Source organism: Podarcis filfolensis (genome assembly GCF_964270895.1).
Source record: "Podarcis filfolensis genome assembly, chromosome: 4".
Lineage (NCBI taxonomy): Eukaryota > Metazoa > Chordata > Lepidosauria > Squamata > Lacertidae > Podarcis > Podarcis filfolensis.
In genome coordinates, this window is record NC_139607.1 from 38,757,726 (window position 1) to 38,783,206 (window position 25,481).

At 43.9% G+C, this 25,481-nt stretch overlaps 2 protein-coding genes across 2 annotated transcripts in view; both read left to right on the forward strand.

Annotated features, from left to right (window-relative positions):
- The window catches only part of OFD1 (OFD1 centriole and centriolar satellite protein), a 321,339-nt gene that overhangs the window by 208,352 nt on the left and 87,506 nt on the right, over nucleotides 1-25,481 (forward strand). The gene's annotated exons all lie outside the window — the stretch shown is intronic.
- Nucleotides 1-25,481, forward strand: part of EGFL6 (EGF like domain multiple 6) — a 48,622-nt gene that overhangs the window by 3,098 nt on the left and 20,043 nt on the right. Inside the window, exons 2-6 of the mRNA XM_083611848.1 lie at nucleotides 657-821; nucleotides 4,132-4,254; nucleotides 12,816-12,928; nucleotides 19,036-19,128; nucleotides 24,028-24,147. Of these exons, the coding sequence (XP_083467974.1) occupies nucleotides 760-821; nucleotides 4,132-4,254; nucleotides 12,816-12,928; nucleotides 19,036-19,128; nucleotides 24,028-24,147 (511 nt within the window). The 5' untranslated portion in view covers nucleotides 657-759. The remainder of the gene's footprint in view (nucleotides 1-656; nucleotides 822-4,131; nucleotides 4,255-12,815; nucleotides 12,929-19,035; nucleotides 19,129-24,027; nucleotides 24,148-25,481) is intronic.

Genomic DNA, 25,481 nt, shown 5'->3' on the forward strand with positions numbered 1-25,481 from the left:
GTGGTTTAAAAATCAATCTCTCTTCCCAGGAAACTCTGGCAATTGTAGCTCTGTCAGGAGAACAGGAATATTCTAACAACTTTCAGCATCCTTAACAAACTACAGTTCTCAAGATTCTTTGGGGGGAGCCAGGGGTATAGCTAGCTGCTTGGGCACCTGGGGCGGTGTGCACACCCTGTGCCCAGGGCGAACTATAGCTGGGGGGGGAGGCGGCAGGCAGATGCAAGCCCCACACATCGCTTTTGGGCAGTGCGGAGCCTGCAGGCACTTGAGCCACCGCATCACTCCCAGGAGAGATGCGTGGCTTGGGTGCGCTGCAAGCCCAAGGCTTGTGGGCTGCAGGCCTCTGCTCTATTGACTGACTGTATGTTTCTATTGCGCGCAGCTCGCAAAATGCTCCCTTTCCCTAAGCCCTTGCCAGTTTTGCCGCCTGCCTCTTTCTTCACACTTGCCCGGGCTGCCTACTTATTGCAGGAATGGGAAATGTCTGCTGCCATCCGAATGCTGATAGGACTTCAATTCCCACCATCCCCAGGCAGGATAATGGGAGTTGTAATTCACCAACATCTGGATGGCCACATGTTCCCCAGTCCTGATATACTGGGTACTGGCCTCAACTTGTCTCTCTGACCTATGATTTTTGCTTTCCTCCTCAGTCAGATACTTTGGCTCAGCCAGCTTGTTGTAAAAGGGCCAGCGCTGAGGAGACGCAGATCTCTCCACTCTCGTCCAGGGAGGCCCTGACTGACCCTGCATGGGATGGAGTGCCAGATCCCTTCTTCTGTCAGGCAGACAGAGACAGAGGTTCAAGCTCGCCATTAGTAAGGTTTAAGTTTCAAAGGGGGTTGAGTTATGGGACAATCAGTTAACATGAAGCACATTAACCTTGCCAGAGCACAGCTATACATTACAGGCCTCTTTCATGTTTAAATATCATGGAATGATGTTCAAAGGAAGTTAAGAAGGCTACATTTCATTGTAGTAATATATGAGAAAACAGATAGGCAAAAAAAAAAAATCTACCCATACATGGATTTTCCATGTTACAGAATGACTTTAGAATACCAATGAATGAATATGAATGAACGAACACACACACACACACACACAGTGGTGGTGTGGGGCAAGAGTGACAGAAATCTAGGCAAACCATGTCCAGAGCAATGAATTCATACTTTCCAAAATTCCTAGCGAAAGCCATGTACAAGTCTTTTCTTTCATTCATTCAAAAAAGTGTTGGGAAGATCCCAAGGGGATGGGCGGCTTACAGAAAAAATAATAGAAAAAAATAATGTGGGGGTGAATAGAAGTTCAAATAAGGAGGGTGGGCATTATATGTTGGGTTCTACACAAACCAGTTTCTCTCCTGGGGGAAATAGCAGCTGGAGGAGGTTTGTTTTTGTCAGGACTGTGTGGTGAGGGTTAACCCCTCCACACTGTATGCCACGGTGCTGGTGCTGAATAGGACAGCCTGTGGCTGTTATTTAAACAGGAGGAACTGGGTACTTTAAATGCAATCATGCATTTAGCATATAGCCTAGTTTGGCCCTGGAGGATTTACAAATCCTTAAAGCCTGAACATCCTCCCCTTCCTTGTATGACCTGTAGACACAATGCAAAGGAATAGGCAGGAAAAGCATTGAAGAACATAATGTAAACTCCATGTAATCCCAAAGGGGCTTTTACTAGAGTTCAAGCTTTCTTGATACAGTAAGAAAATACCAGAAGAGACAGTCCTTGGTGTGTCCTTCGGGATTTGTGGGCAGGTAGGTCTCAGTGCACCAATAACATTCCAATTCAATGGAGATGTGTGCTTGAATGCATCCACAGTCTTCGCTAGAGATAGTCCTAGTACTGGAAACTTATGCTGCTTTCAGTCTCTGGGATGGAAGCGAAAGGCAATTTCCCAGAGAATTTCTTGCCATGTCAGCAGTGCAGAACACAAAATTGCACTTTTTTTTTTTGTCCTGCTAGTTTGGAACGAAGACACATACAGCAATCCTGTTGTCATCAGCCAAATTCTTCTCCATTGACACAACACAGTTAATATTAAAAGCTGATCCCATTCTGAGAAGCAGTTGGCTGTCATTCAAATGCCTGGTGGAAAAGAAAGGTTTTTGACTGGTGCTGGAATAAATTCAGAATTGTCCCAGGCAAATGTCACTGGGGAGAGCCACTAAGAAAGCCCTCTCCTTCCTTGTCACTCTCCAAATTTCTTTCGGATGAGGCACCTGTAGGTCTGAGCCTAAGGGTCTGAGCAGACCTGCAGAAGAGGTATTCCTTATGGTACAGAGGTCCCAAGCCTAATGCTGTAGACTCTGTCGCAGTTAACAGGGTGGATCTCGGCACTGAACATTGCGCTAATAGCACACATACAGAATTATTCTGAAAATAAGGCACCCGAGTCCAAACGTCCTAAGAGAAGAAAGTGCCACAGGAAATATAGCAATGTTGGTATCCATGCAAGTTGAGATAGTTAAATGAGGTGAAAGGTAAACAAGGGGCTGGTGCAGGTATACCCTGATCTCTAAGTTATTTAAGGAGATTTGATTTTGGGTAGGATTTAACTACATCTTGGCAAAATTCAAATGGCACAATTCAAAATCAGACCTGTTGTGACAAGTCAATGACGGGGAAAGCAATGGAACGTTTGGGATAACAATTGCTCAGTGTGACATCATATAACTTTTCCCAACATCACAACGACTGCTCAATAAATTGCTGGCATTGCCTAATCACCTCACAAACTTCATGCAAACAAATCAGGATGAATGCTCAATAAAGGAGTCACTTGGAAAAGACTTCAGAGATAAGCTCAGCGGTTTGAATCCCCGTGACGGGGTGAGCTCCTGTCGCTCGGTCCCAGCTCCTGCCCACCTATAGCAGTTCGAAAGCACGTCAAAGTGCAAGTAGATAAATAGGTACTGCTCCGGCGGGAAGGTAAATGGCGTTTCCGTGCGCTGCTCTGGTTCGCCAGACGCGGCTGAGTCATGCTGGCTACATGACCCGGAAGCTGTATGCCGGCTCCCTCGGCCAATAAAGTGAGATGAGCACAGCAACCCCAGAGTAGGTCATGACTGGACCTAATGGTCAGGGGTCCCTTTACCTTTTTAAGGCAGTCCAGACTATTTGAGCAGTATAGGCACCTTATGCTCAAAGCACATGACTTCCCCCAAGGAATCTTGGGAACTGAAGTTCATCCTGCACAGAGCTACAACTCTCAGCACTCTTAACGAACTTCAACTCCCAGGATCCTTTGGGAGAAAGTCTTGCGCACCAACTCTCCAGGGTGTGCGGCGACGAAAGGTGCCTTGGCCCTTTTTAACTTCGGATGCCACGGACTGAACTTGGGACCTTCTGCATCATGTGATGCAGATGCTCTAGCACTGCACTAGAGTCCAGTTTTTGGAATGGCAGCAGGTCAGGTTCCCCTTGCACCCGACGCCAAAAATAAAAAAATAAAACAGCGTATCTATTACTGTCCCAAGTAATATGAGCGACGCTTTATTCCCGAAAACCCCTTACCCATTTGGATTGTTATGGTCAATGCTTGTCTCGCATTTGCTTGTTTCTCATTTGTTAATTACCTGATCTCTTGTCTGGGGACAGCCAAGCTGAAGGTGCATAAAGCAGCGTGTTTACGATTATTTTAAGCAAGTGCCGGTCCCACCCGCCCCCCACTCGCCCACCTCTTCTCCATGCAATAAAACCGTTGTTTGCAGCGGGAGGGAAGGGCCTTTGAACAACGTGGGGGTCTGCCGGGGCGGATCTCCCATGCAAATCTCCGCCCCGCCCCCAGGCCGAGGCATGCAGACCCCGGAGAGGCAAAGCTCAGACCCCAGCGTGGCTTTTCCCGTCTGGATCTAGCGCGGGCTCCTCGGTCCTGCAGCTTTGCGCACTTGCCAGCTCTGCTCCCCTGCCCCATGGAAAGGCTGGGAGGAGTCCAATAGCTGCGGAGAAGAAGAACGGCGAAGCCAGCTTCCAGGGAGGAACAGAAGACCCCGAGAAGCGAGGCGGGGTCCCTCAGAGACAGGGGGGCGTGGGCAGCAGCGTCCCTGGATCGTCGCGCGTAGGTTTGCCTTCTAGTTTCAAACTAAAGGACCTCTCTCTGTCTCTCTCTCTCTCTCCCAGCTCTACCCAACTGCCTCCTGTTGCTGCCTCAGTTTCCTCAGGCATGGTGCTGCTCGCCTGGAACACTTTTCTAATTCTTTCCTGGCTGCCCCTTGTTGCAGGTGGATTCCCCGAAAATGTCAGGTTAGTATCAAAAAGGGGCAGGGGGTCATGGGGGTTTCTACTGCTTTATATCTGTCAGTGGCGTAGCGTGGGGGGTGCAGGAGGGGCCGGCTGCACCGGGCGCAACATCTGGGGGTTAGGGTTAGGGGGCGCAAATCCACAGGTTAGGGGGCGCAAATCCACGAGTTAGGGGGCGCAAATTACTTGCCTTGCCCCGGGTGCTGACAACCTACGCTACGCCACTGATACCTGTTCCTTTGGAGCCAGTGTTTTTGTTTTAATGCATATTTTGTGTTTCTCATTTGGTATTTTTATGTCAAGAGCCGCCCTGTGATCTTCGGATGGAGGGTGGTGTACAAATTTAATATAAATAGGTTTAAATAAAATAAGAGAGTGGGTGGGGTTTCTCTCAGGCACTTGTCTGCCAGTCTTTGCGGCTAGGAGTCACTCGCCAAGGGCTGGTTCAAAGCAGCATTTAATTCACCTGGAAGCTGAATCTGTGACCTGCCTCTCCTGAAATTTATTCTGATGGGTGCTCTGCAGTGCTTGGTCTGCTAGGGCTTTTTCACGCGGGGTGCCAGAGAACCTGAGTGAGAAATACAGCTGGGAATTGCAGCTCTGTGAGGGGAATGCGTGCAGAGTGCATTTTCAAGTGATCACAGCCCGTGCCTGTGGATCTAGGAGACAGGGCTTCCACCTTGCCGGATGTTGTTTGAAAGAGCTTTGGGTGGCAAGCAATTCTCTTTTGGGGAAAAGAACAAACCAGTAGTTTAAAGGTGTGGCTGCTCTGAGGCTAGTGCTGTGGTGAGTGTTCCTAATCTATACACCTGATTTAGTGAGGATTTCGATGAGAGTAGTGCAGAAGATAATGCCAGAAGTTGTGTCTGCATGCTGTATACCTTAGAAGAGGGGCCAAGGTCAGTGTGCAAGGGATTGCATCTCTCTCTCTCTCTTTCTCTCTCTCTCTCTCACACGTGTTTCTCCTCTTCCTGATGCCACCCCTCCCTTTCTTCATAGAATCATAGAATTATAGAACTGGAAGAGATCCTGAGGGTCATCTAGTCTAACCCCCTGGGACGGTAGTGGTGCCTTCCTCTGCTTCCCCTTGCCACGCCCAATTCCTCCTCTCCTTCCCACATTAGTGGGAAGGCAGTTTATCTCCACCTCTTCTGTCTTGCCTCAGTGTCTTGCAGTGGCGTAGCGTGGGGGTGCAGGGGGGGCCAGCCGCACCGGGCGCAACATCTGGGGGGGCGCGGAAGAGACTCGAGTGCTAAAATCCACGGGTTAGGGGGCGCAAATTACTTGCCTTGCCCTGGGTGCTGACAACCCACGCTACGCCACTGGTGTCTTGTTCCGAGGAAGGACCAGGGTAAGGTGGGGAGTCCTTATCATTCTGTGTGTGGTGACTGTGGTGGCACAAGTACCCTCCTGGTCACCCCCCCCCCCCCAGAATGCCTTCCTTTGAGGAAAGACACAGACACACACACACACACCCCTTCCTCACTGGGTGGGTGGGTCATCAGCATCACCAGAGAGCAATAATGTAGTGAGTGGTGGACCTGGGGAGGGGGGGGATCTGTTTGCTGCTTTCCTGCGTTCATCTCCTGAGACAATTGTCTCATTCTGCTTCGTGGTTATTCCACTTGCAGGGCGGCTCAGTTGTGCCTTGCCTCTTCAACAGCTGATTTCATGCGTTTGCCATAGAATACTGTATGCCATAATACGTAGCTGAACCTTGCAAGGGATGTTGTATGTTAAGCCTGATCCGGAAGTGTGTGAGGAGTTTTGTCCAAATCAAAGGGGCAGGTGGTTTTCTTAAGCAATAGCCTAACTCCCTCATGGGATCCAGACAGACTTACACAGCATTTGAAATTGCATGTTGGCAATTGGATATTCCCAGTAAACTGTCCTGTCCTGTGTGTTTCTGGCCTGGCCACACAGTATATAAAATGTACTGGCAGCATCCTCAAATATGGGGATAGGTGAGCTGAAATCAAACCTGAAAGTTTAACTCAGTGAGTTAAAACAACCCTCTGGTAAAACATAGTTTCGAGAGCAAGTACAAATTACCATTATAGAAGTGGTCTGAGTCACTCATTACGTTTTAAAATGTACACCTTTAAAAACCTGCATATGAAATGGATAGACTCGTTTAGCTTTATATCCCGCTTGGTCCTGAGCCTGCCAAAAAAGCCATAGCTTCCCGACCCTTATTCCAAACCACAGTTCCAAACCAAAAGTGGCCAATATTGACAACCTGGGATCAATGGGATTATGTGAAGGGGTCAAAAGGGCATCAAAAAGGGTCTAGAGGTAGAAAAGAAGTTTCTAAGGTATACTGCAAAAACTTTGATTAGGAACTATGAGAAATAAAGGGCATATGCACCGTATATATAATATTGCCAATGAGGAACCTCTTTATTTAATAAGTTGAATCCACAGAATACAACAGTATTCCTTACATGTTATGATTCCTAGCAATGGCAATTGGTGATTAATAAAGGTTGCTTATATATTGGTATTTCATTTACATTTCTAAGAATTTTGCTTCTAAGCTCATCAAGCGTCAGTGAGCTCAGATGTTTGGGAAGCCCTGCTCTAAACCTGACTTCCTTAACTTGACACTATCCAGATGTTTTGGACTTCCAACTCCCATCAGCCCTACCCAGTGCAGCCCCAAAACATCTGGATGGCACCAGGTAGGGGAAGGCAGCTTAAGCTCCCCCCCAGTGTTATTGGATGCCATCCCCTCCCATTTTGATGCTCTGGGCTTCCTTTAAATGGTACACCTGCCTGAGTTCTTCCACTTGCTTCTTCCCCTCTTTCCTGCTCCTGTTAACTAACTAAACCTCAGCTCTTTTTCCTTCTGTGTGGTCTGCTGGCTGTTTCTCCTCCTTTCAAGAAACATGGGAGCTAGAAGCATTCCACACCAATTGGCGCTCTGGCATTCTTCCTGTCACTCATCCCCATCCAGACTCTCCAGTTTTCTCTACCGTAAGGGATTTTGGGTAGGGAAAGCAGAATCACACTACCTTTCTTTGTACAGCAAGGTTTTTAAATAGGGAGTGGGGAAGGCACATTTTGACGTAAAGAAATCGGCGGTGACCTCCCTGCCTCAATCCAGGAGGAGCAGGAGGAGGAGTGAGGAAAGCTCTTGAAGAAGATTCCTAGGAGGAGTTTCTGTTCTGAACCCAGCATCAGTACAGCTGGAAGAAGAGAGGTCTCTAAGGGAAAATCTCTTGTCTTGAGACCACTAATGGGGAAAGAGTGTATTTTCCAGCATCCGGTGATTCCTCAGAAGCAGAATGCTCAGAAGCATTTGGACATCGAAGAAGCAAGTGACAACCTCCTCCTGCACTCACATCCCTACAATCACATCCCTCGTTGGTTGTCTCCTTTCTACCGTTGTCTCTCACCTGACCCTGGAGGTCCCTGCTCTAGTTTACATCATTATGTTTTGAAGCCAGTAAATCTAGTATTGGGGCAGTGCTTGAATTACGGGGAGCTGAGGGTGCCTGGTCCCTCCAGTTACTGCTTTTATAAGGCAATGGAAGCATGGTTGGCCAACCATGGAAGTTGAGGTTTTCCTACTTTCCTCTTCCCTCAACATTTCAAGCACTGTGTGGAGGGAGATAAAGGAAAATTGAGTAACATATGAGTTTCTTCTAAATTCTCCTGGAAGAATAAATAAACCACACCATGTCTTATTTAAAAATGCTGTCGATCATTTAGCTACTTGGAGCTCACAAAGATATAAAGCTGTGCTACATGCACCACAGGCTCTGGGAGAGAAAGAGAGGTTCCAGTGTGTACTTTGAGTTGGTTTCCTTTAAATGAAGTGACTGGAGGCATTACTGTGGTAAAAGTTTTTATTTTCACATATATGTAGGTTGAGTATAAGCTGAGGGTTCACAGCATTAACACTCCCAACAGATTCTACTCCCACATTCGTGGTTTTTTTAGCGGCTACCAGTGTCACAGTATTGGATTCTTATAAAGGACAAGTTGGGCCTCTGTGTCTCTTTCTACCTTAGTCCGCTTAAAGGTAAAGGTAAAGGGACCCCTGACCATTAGGTCCAGTCGTGACCGACTCTGGGGTTGCGGCGCTCATCTCGCTTTATTGGCCGAGGGAGCCGGTGTTTGTCCGCAGACAGTTTCCGGGTCATGTGGCTAGCATGACTAAGCTGCTTCTGGCGAACCAGAGCAGCACACGGAAACGCTGTTTACCTTCCCACTGGAGCGGTACCTATTATCTACTTGCATTTTGATGTGCTTTTGAACTGTTAGGTGGGCAGGAGCTGGGACCAAACAACAGGAGCTCACCCCGTCGTGGGGATTCAAACCGCCGACCTCCTAGGCTCTGTGGTTTAACCCACAGCGCCACCCGTGTCCCTTTAGTCCCCTTACTACCAGTTTATTGCTCGCTTTCACATCTACACTTTGATGAAATCACTTCCCACACGAAGAGGGTAAGCTTAGCTCTGATTCCCAAATTGTTCTCTCCTTCCTGAAGAATCCATCCTTTGAGAGGCACCTCCTTGAGGAAAACAAGATAGTTGACCCCTCTGTCAGTGTCATCAAGATAATCTTCAGTGATGCTGCTGGTTCCATTAACCTCCGCTGACCAGACCGCTGCAACAGACCCGTCTGGTAACTTTCAGACTACTGCCTCCTAATCAATGCGTATGTACTGATCTAGAAGTAAGCCCTATTAATTAGGATTGCACCTTAAATGAATGAGTTAAAAAATATTTGACCAGGAACATGAAGAAATCATTATCATCTATGGGTGGTTGGAAATAAGAGCAGGAAGTCACAAAATTAGAATCGGCTTAGAAAAAGTGAAGCCAAAGTATCTAAAAAGAAAGTTTTAAAAAAACACAGGAAATGTGGAAATTTGTAGAAGATAAATGACAATAAATAAAAGGGTTTTTTGGAAACCTCTAGGAAATAAAGCAATAAACTTTTGGGATTTGCATTTAGCAGCAGATTTCAAAAGAAGTAAATATTACATAAGGCAGGCGCTTTGACTGTACTCTATTTGGCGCCTCCTAAAAGCATTTTTGTTTAGACAAATCTACCCAGATTGCTGGTGTGTGTTTAGTTTATTGCTGGTTTTAATTTTTTATTGTTTTAACTGTTTATACTAATAATTTTATTGATTTATTTCTTTTGTAAACTGCTTTGAGGGTTTTTAAAACAATCAAACACTATATAAACTTTATGAAATAAAGAAATAAATATTTTCTCTAATCTTGTAGCCTATCAAGTTTGTCAAAAACCTTAAGGAATAACTTTAAACTTATTGCTGTACTCTGGAGTAGTTCTTATGACATAAATGTAATTCCTACAAAGTAAGTAGTCTGAGACCTTGTAAGAAAAGCCTCATTAACTATGTGTCATAATTCCATGGAAATTGAACAGCTCTGACAACATTGCAACTCTGAGCGAGTGAATCCCAAAGCTAAGCAAATGCACAGACCTAAACTAAAAATGGCAGTCAAAGGGAAAGCTAGAGTGAAAAGTTCTCAGCCCTTTCCAACTTTGTAGATGCTGCACTTTGTATGAGTCCTTGCTTTCTTTGCATGCATGCATGATGGAATCGGTGTGATGTGCTATCACAGGACCTATTGTACACACATGGTTTGCCTTCTGTATGAAGAATGATTCCAGAGTCTGCAAGGTTGGCAGCTTTTCTGTAAATTGAAACCATTTTAACATGTATATAAAGATTTTCATGCATGGAGATCTGCATTGTCGCCACACACTAATTGCGGCAGATCAGTGTTTGTTTCCGATCAGTTAGCAGCTGCAAAGGTAATTGGAACCTGCCAGATTCTGGTAAGCATGGCTTTTTGAACAATTGAAGTTGGTTCTGCTGTTGGTGAATCACAAATATACTGCTAAATGTTACCTTGTGAGAAGTTCAGCAGTAGTCCTGGTATATGCCTGGACTAGGCAGTGGGGAATGTTGGAACTCTTTTCTTTCTGTTAATGTGCTTAGCATGTTTTATTTATATGCAATGTGGATGTCATTTCCACTCGATTGACCACTACCCCCCTGCAACTCAGAAGTATCTCTTCAGGGTTTCTGGTTTCCTTTTGATAGTCTACAGTATCTCCCCTTAAGCCTGAAAATGTATTGGAAGAAAATCTGGAGCTATTTGATGCTGACATGCGATTTTTGCTTTTAATTTTAAGAGGGAGAATAAACCACAAGTTTCTTTTAAAGTATCAGTTGGTTATTATTATTTTTTTGTGAGGTTTGGACTTGGTTGTTTTTTTTTCCCCCCCTTGGAAACTTTCGAGGATTTAATGCACTAAATATGTTTACCAGCAGTGTTTGGAAGCACAACATTGCAGCTTTTTCTAATTTTCATTGTCATCAATATCCCACAATCATTTCCAGTTTAGAAAGACAGCCCAATCATAAATGTGTTTACTCAGGGCTTCTTCTTCTTTTTTTAAGCTGGAACTTGCCAGAACTCAGTCCTTGCACCTCTCAGGTGTGTGCAATTGCCATTCTAAGAAAAAGAGGGTGTTCAAGGTGTTCAAGGTGACTTCTGGTACTTCTTTTTCGAGAAAAATAGCACCGTGTTTATTTGGAAACAAGACTCACTGGGTCAAACTGTTGCTGACTTCCTTGTAATTATGATGGCAGCCATGGCATCATGCAGAATTCCTACACTTAATGGCCAGGAAGTAGCAAACTATATCTTCATACAAATTGGCAGCCACACATACCCCCACCCTTGACATAGCAAACCACTTTTGAAACTGAGGTGACAATTTTAAAAATCCTATGACGTGGCATAAACACCAGCAGTTCAAGGTGTGTGTGTGTTCTTAAAATCCTACAGGCCTCTGGGTATGCTTGAGTTAGCAATTTGGATGCAAGTCCAATGTTCCTACATCCCATGCTGAATATCACTGGTGATGCAGCATATAGGCTGAAGCTGTTGATTCTTTGATGATGATGACATAAACATTTTTTTAATAGTACCATAGAGCACAAAGTATAATATAATAGTGGGATTTAAAACCTATACAGCTTTTCTATTTAACCTTTATCATTTAAGTTTGAAAATAGTAAGGATAATTTTTTTCAGGGGGATGGAGGAACTGAACCACATTTTTTTTCATTCTGCGTTTCCCATTGCTAATAGCAAAGTTATAAAGTAACACAATCCACAAAATAATGTTCCCGATAGCCTCTGTTTAGGAATGAATGGCAGCAAGATTAAGTGGATTTGTCTTGTTGCTATCAGCTCCATCCAGGCTTATTAACCAAGCCATGTAAAAAGTTTTTTTTTAATAAAACAAAACAATTTATTTCTCTCATATTTCTTTCCCTAGGAAGCTCTACTACACATAAGGTTTGTGGCTGAATTAATCATGTTTATCTCCAGAGACAATCCATGGTTTCGTTTTACCTTTATGAAAGTTCATAGGAAGTTCATAATTGGATGGCCATAACTATTCTATGGAGAGAAGGCCGAAGGAAACGTCACAAGGAGTTCTGTGATTCTCTCTGCTGCATTTTTTCCTCCTTAACCAAAATCAGCTGAAGGAGATTTGACCTGGAAAGTGATCAGAAGGGAAAGGGTTTAAGTCTACCAGGATTTGCAGGTGCTCAGGTTGCCTTTGGTTTAAACCAGGCATAGGCAAACTCGGCCCTCCAGACGTTTTGGGACTACAGTTCCCATCATCCCTGACCACTGGTCCTGTTAGCTAGGGATCATGGGAGTTGTAGTCCTAAAACATCTGGAGGGCCAAGGTTGCCTATTCCTGGTTTAAAGAAACAAACCCAAAGCATAGGAGAATGAATCACAGACACCTTGCAATTTGCCTCTTATTTTATTTATGTACAAACTTTTTTAACAGCACCTTTCTTGGTAAAATGATTTATGTGAGCACTATTCTTGCTGCTATGTATAGATTCATATCGGAATTTAACTGCAAAGGTGGCAGAAATGGCTGCGAAAATGGGTGCACATCATTTTATAACCACAGAATCTAGGTTTCTTAGTAGGTTTCATAGGCTGACGCTCAATGTGTGATGCTAAAAACTTACATCTGTGCACCAAAAGTCTTTGTGTGCTTTCAAATTCAGCAAATTAGAACTGGAGGAAAATCATTCGATTTTGTGCTTTTATTTGCTGTTTATTTAATTGAGAACCAGCAGCAACACTGGCTGCTAAGGGCAGAGATGTACATCTTAACACAGCTGATGTAAATCTTTAGAGTTAAGTAAATTTGGATATATATGCAGGACATAGATGGAAGGCCACCTTAGAACCTCATGCCTGTCCCTCTGAAATCCTTGAAAAGGGGCAGAGGATTTAGAAGCTTAACAAACAGAAGATAACCAGCATTTTTGCTGGAGGGAGCAAGTCAGTTCTGCTGCAGTGAACCACATAGGCAGATAACACTTGCGATTAAGGTGCTTCAGGAGTGTTTAATTTCAGTTACTTCAACAGAACACCAGTGTGGCCAGCCTACACAATGGAGAAATGGAACATCTTTCCAGGTCCTGGTGCTGTAGGGGATCCATTAATTCATCTGTTCTATTTTATGCACAGCTCACGAGGTCGTAGGCAGCTCCTAACCATGAATCAACCTGGAGTCTGCCGCTATGGCTCTAAGCTTGACTGCTGCTATGGCTGGAAAAGGAATAGCAAAGGGCACTGTGAAGGTAATAGCAACAACCTTTCATTCTCTTGTCTCCAGAAATATATCCCTAAATTTGAATGGATTTGACTTCCTGACGGGCCTGCCAGTGGTTTTCGAAAATAAAGAAATGAAAGCTGCATAGTTCTGTTTGAGGGTTTAAAATGACAAGACAGGGTTAAGTGAAAATGTTCTGTTGCAAAAAAAAAAAGTATTCTGATCATTTTAACTGATTTGCTGTACAGCACAGACTAACCATTAATCATTTAACAGATGCCACATACCATACTCTATCCATTTATATACATGGATGAGAAGAAAACAGTCCATTAATATTAACTGGTACATATCATATTAGCACTATTGTAGTAATTACCACAGCACATAGCATCACAATTACTATATGAAAAAATGCAATTTTCTGTTTATTTTTAACTTGTGGTATAATGCTTCATCTTGTTTCCACCCTCCCTCCTATTAGTCCTGGGCAGATGCTGTACTTTCCAGGGTAGCCAAAATTCCTGATTTCCTGGGCTCATTCCATAACAAGTTCACAAATGTAGCTCATGGAAGAAAAGAGCTGCAGCTATTATACAAAATGAACCACATATCTTGGAGGAGTCTAAGTTGTGACTTGTAGAGTCCACAAATAGAATAGAATATAAAACAAAAAGTTTTATCCTAGGATAGAGTTGCCCAACTAGCCAGAAGACAAGCAAATAAAATGGCTTGTGTGATTTCCCCCACATCCACAGATACTCTGCTTTCATTTGGACAACAACAGTAAGGCCGAAAGTGGGGTCTTGTCGTCTGGGCATACACACTGCCCAGGCTTGCACTCCAGGGAGGTCACTTCAGTGCTGCTAACATAGTTGTTTCACTTCACACCAGGAGCCACACTCCATTCATTCACTCATTCATTCATTTTGATTTGCACATGTGTGCCAGGGAGATGTGGCCTAGTGGAACTAGCTTTGCACACATGTGATGCAGGCATAGTTTAAAATGGCTCCTGTGTACTGCTGAAGATGGTGGATAGGTGACACAGGAAGGAAGGCAGTGAGTGCAGTGACAACACCATTTGAAGACAAGCCTAGTGTTTCCTGGCAGCTTCACCCCACTTAGGGAAAAGAAAAGGTTGTGGCAGGGAGTACTGCTTAAACAGTCAGGAAGGTGGAGCCAGAAATGCTCATCTCAGGTCAGATCCAGTATTATTATTATCTTCTTAAATTAAATTGCAATACAGTGGTACCTTGGTTTACGATCAGTCCTGTTTATGAACTATTCGGTTTACGAACTCTGCAAAACCGGAAGTAGTGTTCCTGTTTGCGAACTTTAGCTTGGTCTAAGAACAGAAGCTGAACGGTGGAAGGCCACTGGCAGCAGGAGGCCTAATTAGGGAAAGCGCGCCTCGGTTTAAGAATGGATTTGGTTTAAGAACGAAGTTCAGAAACCGAGGTACCACTGTATTGCCTTTCATCCAATGACCACAGGCCAGTTTACATTATTAAAACACCAAAATAGATAACATAGAAACAACTAAAACACCCTCCCCCCAGTTTAATAGGCCAAAGATTGTATAATTAGCTGAGGCCTGGGAGAAGAGGAATGTTTTTGCTTAGTGCCTAAAGATCTGTAGCAAAGGCGCCAGGAGAGAACGTTCCACAAGTGAGATGCCACCACAGAAAAGGCCTTTTCTCATGTTGCTGCCCACCGGACCTCACATGGAGGAGGCTCATGAAGAAGGACCTCAGCATCTTCTCTGTGCTTGATGAAAGAAAGAAACTGTGTTTCCTGCAGGCTTATTTCCTTGTGTTTTCCCCATCATGCTCAGCTGTGTGGTGAATATGTGAGCTTTGACCTGTAGTCTTTGGTCTGGCTTACTTTCTTGATACATATAGGTTATTTTCCAGTTCTGGTACTGTTATAGTCTGGATTGCATTGGGATATGTGGAGCCCTGGTATGATATGTGTATAGCATTGCTTGGTGCTAGGATTCCTGTGAACATATGCAGTAGTTGTATACCTTAGAATAAATTTTAAAAGAACCTTTTATGGGCTCTACCCATGAGCTCCACCCATTACCCTTCTTTATTATTATTATTTTAAGAAGATCACTATGGGATTTCTATGCTCAGTTTTTACCCCAAAGCTGTAGTGTTAGAAATTAAAATACCACAGGGAAAATGCAACCTTTAAGCAAGCCATGCAGAGGTATTTATATCCAGGTGCTTTTGATTAAGTGGCATATGTTGTCCTCAGGTATTTATGTTAAATGGAGTATTTGCTAGATTTTTAACTGTCTAGCATCCTAATGCAAATGCACCTGAGGATTATCTGTGTTGTTTTCAGCCCTCTGGAGAATTACTTCAACGAAGAACCTATGGTTATTTAATGACTTCTAAGATTTTAATAAAAAATAGTAAAAACACAAGGGAGAGGTTGAAATCTTTCTCCAGCTGGAGTCTGGCAAAGCTGAATGAACTAATAAAATGTTGACTCTTGGAGTCGTCTCTTTCGTAGACGCTGCATCTGCTGTCCTGATGAGCTTAGCTTTGAATATATGGGGCAGATGAACAAAAGTTCACATCATAATTGATATGCTCACCAGACTGTTGTCCAATCAAAATAGCTGCCAAAAGAGCTTTTTCTCCTTGAACCTTTATTAATGCATGTTGCAGATAATAGCTCTAGTTGAAAGCATTGCCATCTGTTGAATAGAGAAGTCCTTTATTAATAATTTTTGTATTGTTTGTATAACCCCAGTTCAGCTGCTTGAGTATATGGTGTGCTAAGAATGGATAATAATGTGAAGTTCTTTTTTAAAAAAGCAAAGAGAGCTTCCCACCAAAAAACAATAGAATATCTGACTAGTATCCATTTTTCAAAAGCTTTACATTCTTCTCTTAGCAGATATCTGGTTTGAGTCCTGCATGATATATGGTGAATATATAAATTAAGATGCAGACGTTCTGTGCTGTATAGTCATACCTTGGTTCTCGAACGCCTTGGTACTTGTACATTTTGGCTCCCAAACGCCAAAAACTAAGTATTCTGGTTTTCTAACGTTCTTTGGAACCCGAACATTCAACGTGGCTTCTGTGGCTTCTGATTTAGTGCAGGGAGCTCCAGCAGCCAATCAGAAGCCGCACCTTGGTTTTTGAACGTTTCCAGAAGTCGAACGGACTTCCAAAATGGATTACATTTGAGAACCAAGCTACGACTATTGTTTTTTCTTTATTACACTGTTCCTTTCATTAGACTACTTTTGGTCAGGATTTTTATAATAAGCACCTTTTTCATTAAACCATTTGGAACAAATGATGGTTTAAATTGCCAGATATTGATGTCTAATAGATTTTAGAATAACTTTTTGGGAGACTCTGAAATTCAGTCATGTTAAGTTTGGAAACTTCTGAACAGTGGCCAAGGACTTCTACGATTCAGCTAAAAAACAAACTAAATTCCACATGTAGAAGACTCTTATTCTGTGGAGTGGAAACCTAAACTCTGCGACCAATAGCCTTATAGATTTAAATATATGAGTAGGAGATATAGAAATATGGTGCGTATTTTACTTAACCTTGACTGCAGAAGTGTCACCGGGCATGTGAGCATGTTATGGGAGAAACTGCAGCATGGGACTGGAGTTTTTTGCAGGGTGAGGAGCTGGACATTGGAAGAGTTGAGGCAAGTGCTTCAAACGTGCCTGTCCCTACTCTTTTTGTGGATGGATTAGCTGCATGAATTTCTAGAAGTTCAGAGCCAGTTCATCATCCCACCTCTACTTCATATTTTGGGATTTGCTCAAAAGCCAGGTGGCCCCTCCCTCATGCAGTCAGCTTAGGAGGAATGTGAAGCTGCCAGTCAGAAGTCCACATGGAAGTATTTGCATAGAAGGACAGTCCTCAGTTGGAAGGCACCCTTTATTTGAAGGACTGTCTAATTTAACCCATTATAACATCACCAGGGTGGCGGTCTGAAAAGGTCACCTGATCTCAGGTTTCTGTGCTTACAGTGAGATGTATTTCTGTTTCAAGTAAATTATTTGTTTAAAGCATGCGTACCAGAGCAGCTTACATACAATCAGTTAAACAGGGTTTCCCAAACTTGGGGACTCCAGCTATTTTTGAACTACAATTCCTATCATCCCTGACAACTGGTCCTGCTAGCTAGAGATGATGGGAGTTGCAGTCCAAAAACAGCTAAAGTTCCCAGTTTGGGAACCCTGAGTTAAAACAAGATAGTCTCTGCCTACAAGCTTAACAGTCTAAAAGATACAACACCCAGTGAAAAGGGGTGTGGAGGGGAAGGTGGGGGGGAAGCAAACTCAGGTGCCAATCATTAAAGTCAAAACAGTAGTGCTTGGCATGGCAACAGTCTACAGTTCAGGGAAAGGAGGCTGTTGATGGAGTCTTTCAGCAGAGCTGATAGAATGAGCCCTGCTTCTCGCCTCTCCCACCGAAGCAGCCTGCTGAAGTAGCTGCTACTAAAATTACAGTAATTATTTATACATTTAGGGACGCGGGTGGCGCTGTGGGTTAAACCACAGAGCCTAGGACTTGCTGATCAGAAGGTCAGCGGTTTGAATCCCCGCAACGGAGTGAGCTCCTGTTGCTCGGTCCCTGTTCCTGCCAACCTAGCAGTTCGAAAGCATGTCAAAGTGCAAGTAGATAAATAGGTACTGCTCCGGCGGGAAGGTTTACGGCGTTTCTGTGCGCTGCTCTGGTTCGCCAGAAGCGGCTTCATCATGCTGGCCACATGACCCAGAAGCTGTACGCCAGCTCCCTCAGCCAATAAAGCGAGATGAGCGCTGCAACCCCAGAGTCGGTCACGACTGGACCTAATGGTCTTATTTATACATTTACAGACATAAATATACATTATCACATGCAGGTTATATGCAAATATCTGTGCCCTCCCTTTTCTGGTGATGAATTTACACTTTTTTGGCAATGTGCAATGAATTAGTTTAGTAATAAAATACATACGAATACTGGCACCTCTCAGTGGCGTAGCGTGGGTTGTCAGCACCCGGGGCAAGGCAAGTAATTTGCACCCTCTAACCCGTGGATTTGCGCCCCCTAATCCGTGGATTTGTGCCCCCTAACCCTAGCCCCCAGATGTTGCGCCCGGTGCGGCCGGCCCCCCCTGCACCCCCCACGCTATGCCACTGGCACCTCTTTTTGTTGTTGTTAAAAAGTGTGGCACTTACTATAACAACTTCATGATGAGTACTGGCACCTGTTTTTCTAGAAAAAAGGCACTGAGTACAGGTAAGAGTAAAAACTGCTCATGGTCACCAGTTGATCTGAATGTGTATTGTATATGTAATGCCTAATACTTCACTAGACCACTGCTGAAGCACCAGATTAATGGAAATTCAGATTGGCATGGAATTTTTTTTGGGGGGGTAGGTATTGGAAGCCATAATTAACTTTGCTGTTAGTCATACCCAGTCATTCCCTATAGGAGGAAAATCTAATAAAAGTAAAAAAGACTTCAGTTGTGCAGAGAGATAGCTGTAAACTCTCAGAAAGTAGGATTTTTGGCAAGCAGGCATTGTGATGCTTGGGTGGTATATTAGATTCTGATATGGAAAAGTGTTCAGGTCCAAATGTGAGCCTCTGTATTCCTCCTGAGCTCTCACTATAATTTCCAGGGGAAATTAAGTCACTCTAGAAAGAATTTGGATCTACAGTAACCTGAAGCAAATCTGGCAATGATTGGAAACAAAATCAAATCAGCAACGTTACGTTGAAATAAACATTTTCTGGAGAACATTTATTAAATTCCATAGTAAGCAGGAAAGAAAAGAAGTAGGGGAAAGACAATGTTATATTACAAAGAACAAATCATATATAACACAATTACAAGTGTTCTTGGGGTGAGTTTCTGTTGGTTTGATTTGCTAAAGTACAAAGTACTTGGTTGTTGTTTTTTAAAAGCAAATTCTAAATACATGTGGACATTTTTCAGACCAAGGAATTAGACAAACTCTGCTTTCAGTCTTCCTAAATCCTTTTCTTATTATCACTGTTTTCAAAATAATAATAATACTGAAGAATATACCAGTTGGGCTGTTTTTCTTCTGCGTTTTCACTTCCTATTTCTCTCCACCTCCTTCTACAGCTACTTGTGAACATGGGTGCAAATATGGTGAATGTATGATGCCAAACAAATGTAAATGCTTTCCTGGATTCACAGGCAAAACCTGCAGCCAAGGTATGTACAATTTATCATTTTTCTTGTAAGCGGAATGCTTCAGCTGTTGCATCCTTTATTCTCCAGCAGCAGCATGTACATTCTTCAGGAGATGCGCATCCCTGCGTTTCGGGGAGACCCTTTGAAAGGTCAAATGGTTATTTCTGTTATATTTAGATCAAAGACCTCCTCCCATCCCAATACACACACACACGCACTCCTTTAATTTGAGTATGAGGTTGCAGTGATTTGGGTTCCTGCAACTACAATAGGCACATTGTGTTCTTATAAGAACATCTGGTGCCTCTTTCTAAGTGTAAGAAATACAACTTATAGGCTAAGGAATCTTGGAATCAACTCAACCTAACACCACTTCTGGCATCCCACTACTGTATTGAGCTATGCATTCTCCGTGGGCTAGGAGAAGCTGTCCTCTGGCTTGCAAGGCCGCATGAATAAGGGAGCAGAGTCTGATGTCATTAAAGCTGGACTGGAACGGAAGGCCTGCTCAGAAGAGCTCTGGCTTTACAGGAGCTGCATGACTGCAGTGACCCATGAAGGGTGTATGCTAGTTTTTTCCTGATGAAATTTACATGTTTTACTATCGGGCAGGAGGCAAAGAAGTGACAGCATAAGCAGAGGAGCCAAATCTCCCCTTGTCTTTTTTTCCTGTGCTTAAAAGCAGCTGCTGGAGGAAGTGCGACTTTTGGATCAGTACAGCAGCTGTGGAAAAATGGTCGTCCTCTGCGCCTGCCGTTTGTACTTGCCTTTTGCACTGTTTCCATGATTAAAGTCACCCCTTGACTGAAGCTGGTATTCAAAGTGAAGTAGGGGGAGAAATTTATAACATGTATATCTGTGTGTGTCCCCTGCCCTGTGTGCCAGTTAAAGTGAGGGAAATGTCACACAGATGCCCAAATCCCCCTAGTGCCATGGCTCCGATCTTCTTCATCTCCTTTTCATCAAAGGAAAGGATGTCAAGAGGTCTGATCGTAGGTCTTCAAAGTATCATAAAGTTTGGCTTCTAAGTTTAATTTATTTTGATGAGAGAAATATGAGCATGTGATTAACCTTGGCTAGACTGAGGGCTTATCCATGCTTACCTTTTCTCCTGTGCTTTCTAGGCAGATGGCCTTGCATTCATGGTCCAGGTCTGAACTCTCCACCCCCTTTTTTTGTCTGGCCGCTTTCCCTAGGAAAACTCAATCTTTACTGCTGAATTGGAGCAAATGGCAATTCAGGACCTATACTTAGAAATGTGGAGCGAACATGAACAAGCTCAGTGTCTGCTATATGTGCCTCCCATTACCTGCAATGGATTTTTACACTAGGCAATGCATGTGTGCACACACAGCAGTTTAAACTGGATTCAGGGGCATCCCATAGGTGCATGTTTTTGCTTTGTCCTCATCTTTGTCCACAGGTTAATATTTCCAGTCAATTAATTCAGCTGTTTCTGATCCGTGCATAAGCTGGGGGTGGGGGGTGGTTCTAATGTAAAATCTCAGGTTACCTGAGTGTGGGTACACAGAAGTGAATTGTATGGGTGTGACTTTTCAACATACGTGGTGATGTTTTGCTGGGTGCTAACCCTAACCCATGACGGGGTGAGCTCCTGTTGCTTGGTCCCAGCTCCTGACCACCTAGCAGTTCGAAAGCACGTCAAAGTGCAAGTAGATAAATAGGTACCGCTCTGGCGGGAAGGTAAACGGTGTTTCTGTGCGCTGCTCTGGTTCGCCAGAAGTGGCTTAGTCATGCTGGCCACATGACCCAGAAGCTGTACGCCGGCTCCCTCGGCCAATAAGCGAGATGAGCGTCACAACCCCAGTCGGTCACGACTGGACCTAATGGTCAGGGGTCCCTTTACCTTTACCTTTACCTTTAACCCTAACCCTTTGTTTCCACTTGCTCATCGCTTGAGCTCTATCTATCCATTTTGTCTTCATCAGCACAAAGGAAAGGGTGCCACATGCCTGTTACTATTGGTTGTTGCTGAAGGTTCCTTGGCCGTGGGAAGAGTCAAAAAAAGTTAAAACAGCTGTTTTCTGTTGAACTGCTCTTCTGCAAAACAGCTGTATTAAAAATAAAATTGGCTCGTGCAGGTACAGCAGATGGGGAAGGGGAACAAAAATACTGTCTGCAAATCCCTTTCTCCCAAATCGCTCTCCCTGTCCTGCCTTGTCTGTTTTGTATTTGTGTGTGAAATGTGCAGCTCATGTTCTTCTTCTGAGCCACACCACAGCTTTCTGTGTTGGGAGGGAGCAAGGCTATGGAAAATGGAGGCACTTTGTGTCTTTGCCTGCCAGCCATTCTTCCCCTGGCAAGACACTCCTTTTGTGGGTTGCCGGTTCTCTACCTGGTGGTGCTGGGTGAGACACACAAATATATACCGTATTTTTCGCTCTATAGGACGCACTTTTTCCCCTTCAAAAATGAAGGGGAAATGTGTGTGCGTCCTATGAAGCGAAGAAACCATAGCCCCGCGACCCTCTCCCAGCTGGAGAGGTGACGCGCGGCTATGGCAGGAGCCTCTTTAGCTGCGCGCCACCTCTCCAGCCCAGAGAGAGCGCGCGGGGCTAAAGAAGCCCCCCTGCGACCCTCTCCCAGCTGGAGAGGTGACGCGCGGCTATGGCAGGAGCCTCTTTATTCCACAGACAAAACAGTTCTTTAAAACAAAAGGTGTACACTCACAGGTAAGCAAATACCTGTGTGTGTACCCCCAATGGAGTTCAGGTTTCCACAACTTCTGGAGGCCACAGAATTAGTAGCTTGAGGGGAGAGGACAATGTCACTCAGCATGATACATCCCATAAAACACCACCCACTAGTATGGACAGGAAACATTGATACAGATTTAAATGGAAAGTGCTTGGGGTGTGTGTGCCAAAGTATGCATGGATAAATTGGATCCATGCTACACATATGTGCATTAACACCCTGGTGTGTGCACAGCCAAATTGTCCTCGCTCTTTTCTTTCCTCTCCAGTTTCCCTAGGGTAAGAGCTATTTAAATCTTCCAGTCAATATGTAGAGACTGTGTTTTGCCATCTCAGAACTTTCTACAGTGGAAATAACACTCAAAAGTCTTCTTATCCGAAGTGTCTGTCCACTCTAATGCAGAGGCTACACATAAGTGCCATCAGTTGCCAGAGCTGTGTGGTGGTTTTGCAGAGGCTGAATGTATTGCAAGGGCAATACATGTAAAACAATGCTGAGTTATTTTGTCTGTCTTGGGGAAACCTTTTCAGCCTGAAGGTGGATTCTGCTCTGGGCGGTAGTACAGGGACTAGCAAATATCCTCCGTCATCCAAGTAGGAAGTCAAAACAGTCAAAACAGCTCCTCAACTTCAGGCTTAGGGGATGTGGGTTAGGAAGGCACGTCGATTCCTCTCCACTAGGTCTCTGCTAGCAGAGAGGTGTGATGAATGCGGCTGGGCCCTGTTGTAACAGAGGCTTCACACTTGGCCTGGGAGTTCTCCTGCCAGGAGTTTGGTGTGTAAAGCCCTGCTTGGCAGGGGGTTGGACTCGATGGCCCTTGTGGTCTCTTCCAACTCTATGATTCTATGAAACAAAGAGCGGGAGGATGAAGGTGGCTTTCTATCCAAAGTCCCATGGGTTCAATTCTCAGGCTCTGCAGCTACACCAACCTGGAGCTGACACACAGCAAAAAATGGAAACTACCTTTTGCGCTACATTCCACGCTGGCTGGCATGAGCTGGCATTGTTTCAAATGTAGTGGTGGCTCCATGACTTTTCTGCTTTGCGAAGATTTATTTTCAGGTTATGAAAATTTGCTTAGGAGTGAACCTAGACCTCCAAATTTGCCAGATGGTTAAAACAAAGTATTTAAAACTGGCAAGCTGGCATTTCTTCATGTCAGTTTGTCATTACAGATTTAAAAAGCACTTTTTAAAAAATTCTCTCTGTTTAAAAAAAAAAAACACGAAAGGAAAACAAATAAAAGCATACCCGCATTTGTAATCTCTGAAAATTGAATCCTGTCAATGTGTCCATCAGATTGAATTAAAGACTGCTTTTCTACATAAAAGAAAACCACGAGGAAATATAACTGACTGGTTAAGATCAATAGTAAAGGCCACTGGAAAGCAGACGATAAGCATTTTCATTGTTCTAGTAGCAAGGCAGTATGCTTGCCTATTCAGGAAGTATATGAACTTCAAAACAGAGAAGTTGATTTAGATCAGTGATATAAAATTGATGCTTCAAGCTTGGCTTTAAATCATTGATTTACAATGGCTTAATAAATCATCCAGCCACAGCCAGGTAAACCTTGTTTACTTGTAAAAGAAATTTACATTTCTTGTAAATGTAACCTCTGGTTACGTACTTAATTCATTCTGGAGGTCCGTTCTTAACCTGAAACTGTTTTTAACCTGAAGCACCACTTTAGCTAATGGGGCCTCCCGCTGCTGCCGCGCGATTTCTGTTCTCATCCTGGAGTAAAGCTCTTAGCCCGAGGTAATATTTTTGGATTAGCGGAGTCTGTAACCTGAAGCGTATGTAACCTGAAGTGTATGTAACCCGAGGTACCACTGTACAGATATTTACCATGCCTGAGAACCTCTGAGCTGTGGAGACAAGACTACGTGGCCATTCAGCATATAAACAACAGTGTAGCAGCTGTTTTCTTTCCTCCCTTCCCAGTACAATCTCCTGGTGTGAGACACTTCCCCAGATTCTGTCAGGTGTGGTGGGAACTTCCTGCTAGTGCTCCTAGCGCACAGCCCAGCAGATGGTCTGCTGAATTCTTTCTTTCAAGAATCTGGCTTGTTTGAATCCTGGAGACATTTTCTCCCTATGGGAATTTAAGCCGTAAAATAGCAACTGCAGTAAGCTATTTTGTTTTCTTCCAAAGATCTACAAACTCATTCCCACCCCCACCCCCAATGATTTCTGCAGATATCAATGAATGCGGATTGAAGCCACGTCCTTGCGAGCACAGATGTATGAACACGCATGGCAGCTACAAGTGCTATTGTCTCAATGGGTACATGCTCATGCCCGATGGCACATGCGCAAGTAAGTGATGGATATTACACAAGATACAGCACGTGAGATGGGAGTCAAGTCCATATTGTAACTAATGATGAAATAACCTGTGCCTCATAGTATGAAGCAGCTGGTTAATTTATACTGTTATGAGTTGGTGGTGGTGGGGAGTAGGCCGTATGCCGAGACCCTTCTAACCCTTGGATCCAGCAAATGTTAAAGTATAAGCCAGGCTAGCTTCCTGGTGATGTAATGGGACATTAAGGGAACAAAGGAAGTGGCTCGGGGCCAGAGGACAAATGGGTGGGTCTCCTACCGGGTGGGCCCCCTCCCTCAACAGGGTGATAGTTAGAAGGACAAAGGCAGAGTGGAGAGCAGAAAGTAGAGTGGTGTTGAGCTAGAAGCAAAGAAGCAGGCAGAAGACATGCTTGATTTCTGCTGGAATCGGTGCCGGATTTACGTATAAGCTAAACAAGCTATAGCTTAGGGTCCCACTCTCTTGGGGACCCCCCAAAAAAATTAAAGGAAAAAAACCTGGATGTATTTCCAAAATAAAAAAGAAATAAAATAAAACCTACATACAGCAACAGTGTTTTGTGTTGTGTAGGTCCACAAATTACCATATAGCATATATTCAACACAAAAACAGTGACAATTTGTTGTTGACAAAGGACAGCTGGACATATAAAGGGCCCCATTGCCTTCAGTAGCTTAGGGCCTCATCAAACCTAAATCCGGCCCTGGCTGGAATCCAAGGCTGCGACTATGGGAGAAGCAGAACCTCTTGGGGTGTTCATGCTGTGGTCTCCTCAATCATAGGTTCAGATTGTATATATGTGTAAATAAACCATACATCTTAAAGACATCATGGTCTCCACTGTGGCTCATTCAGAAGGAAACACAAACCCTGGTAAGCGCCTGGAACCCCAGGAGATTGGGGTGTTGTGCAACAATATCATAGGAATCTTTCAGTGCTCCAGTGCAATTAGCATTAAAGGATATGCTGAGCCTGGTTTACACTTAAAACTATACAGAGACATAAATCTCGTTTAGTTTGGGGAGCATTTTAAACTTCAGCAAATTAGTGTTTTTTGTTGTTGTTGCACCCCTTAGGAACCAGTAGTGGGGCATTTCTTTTTTTTTTAGCTCTGCCCATTTTTTTTACTGCGTGTAGATAAATCAGAAGGAACCACATCTGAAAGCGGAGTAGAGCTTTTAAAAGAGGACTTGGATTTATGAACACATTTTCAAAGGTTTCTGTTGCAGAGATTTTCATTTCACACTTACAAATCCCCTTGAGAAATGAAGCTTTCCCGGCGGGGTGGTGTTAATTTAGAAAGGGGTAAAGGACAAGTTTCTAACCA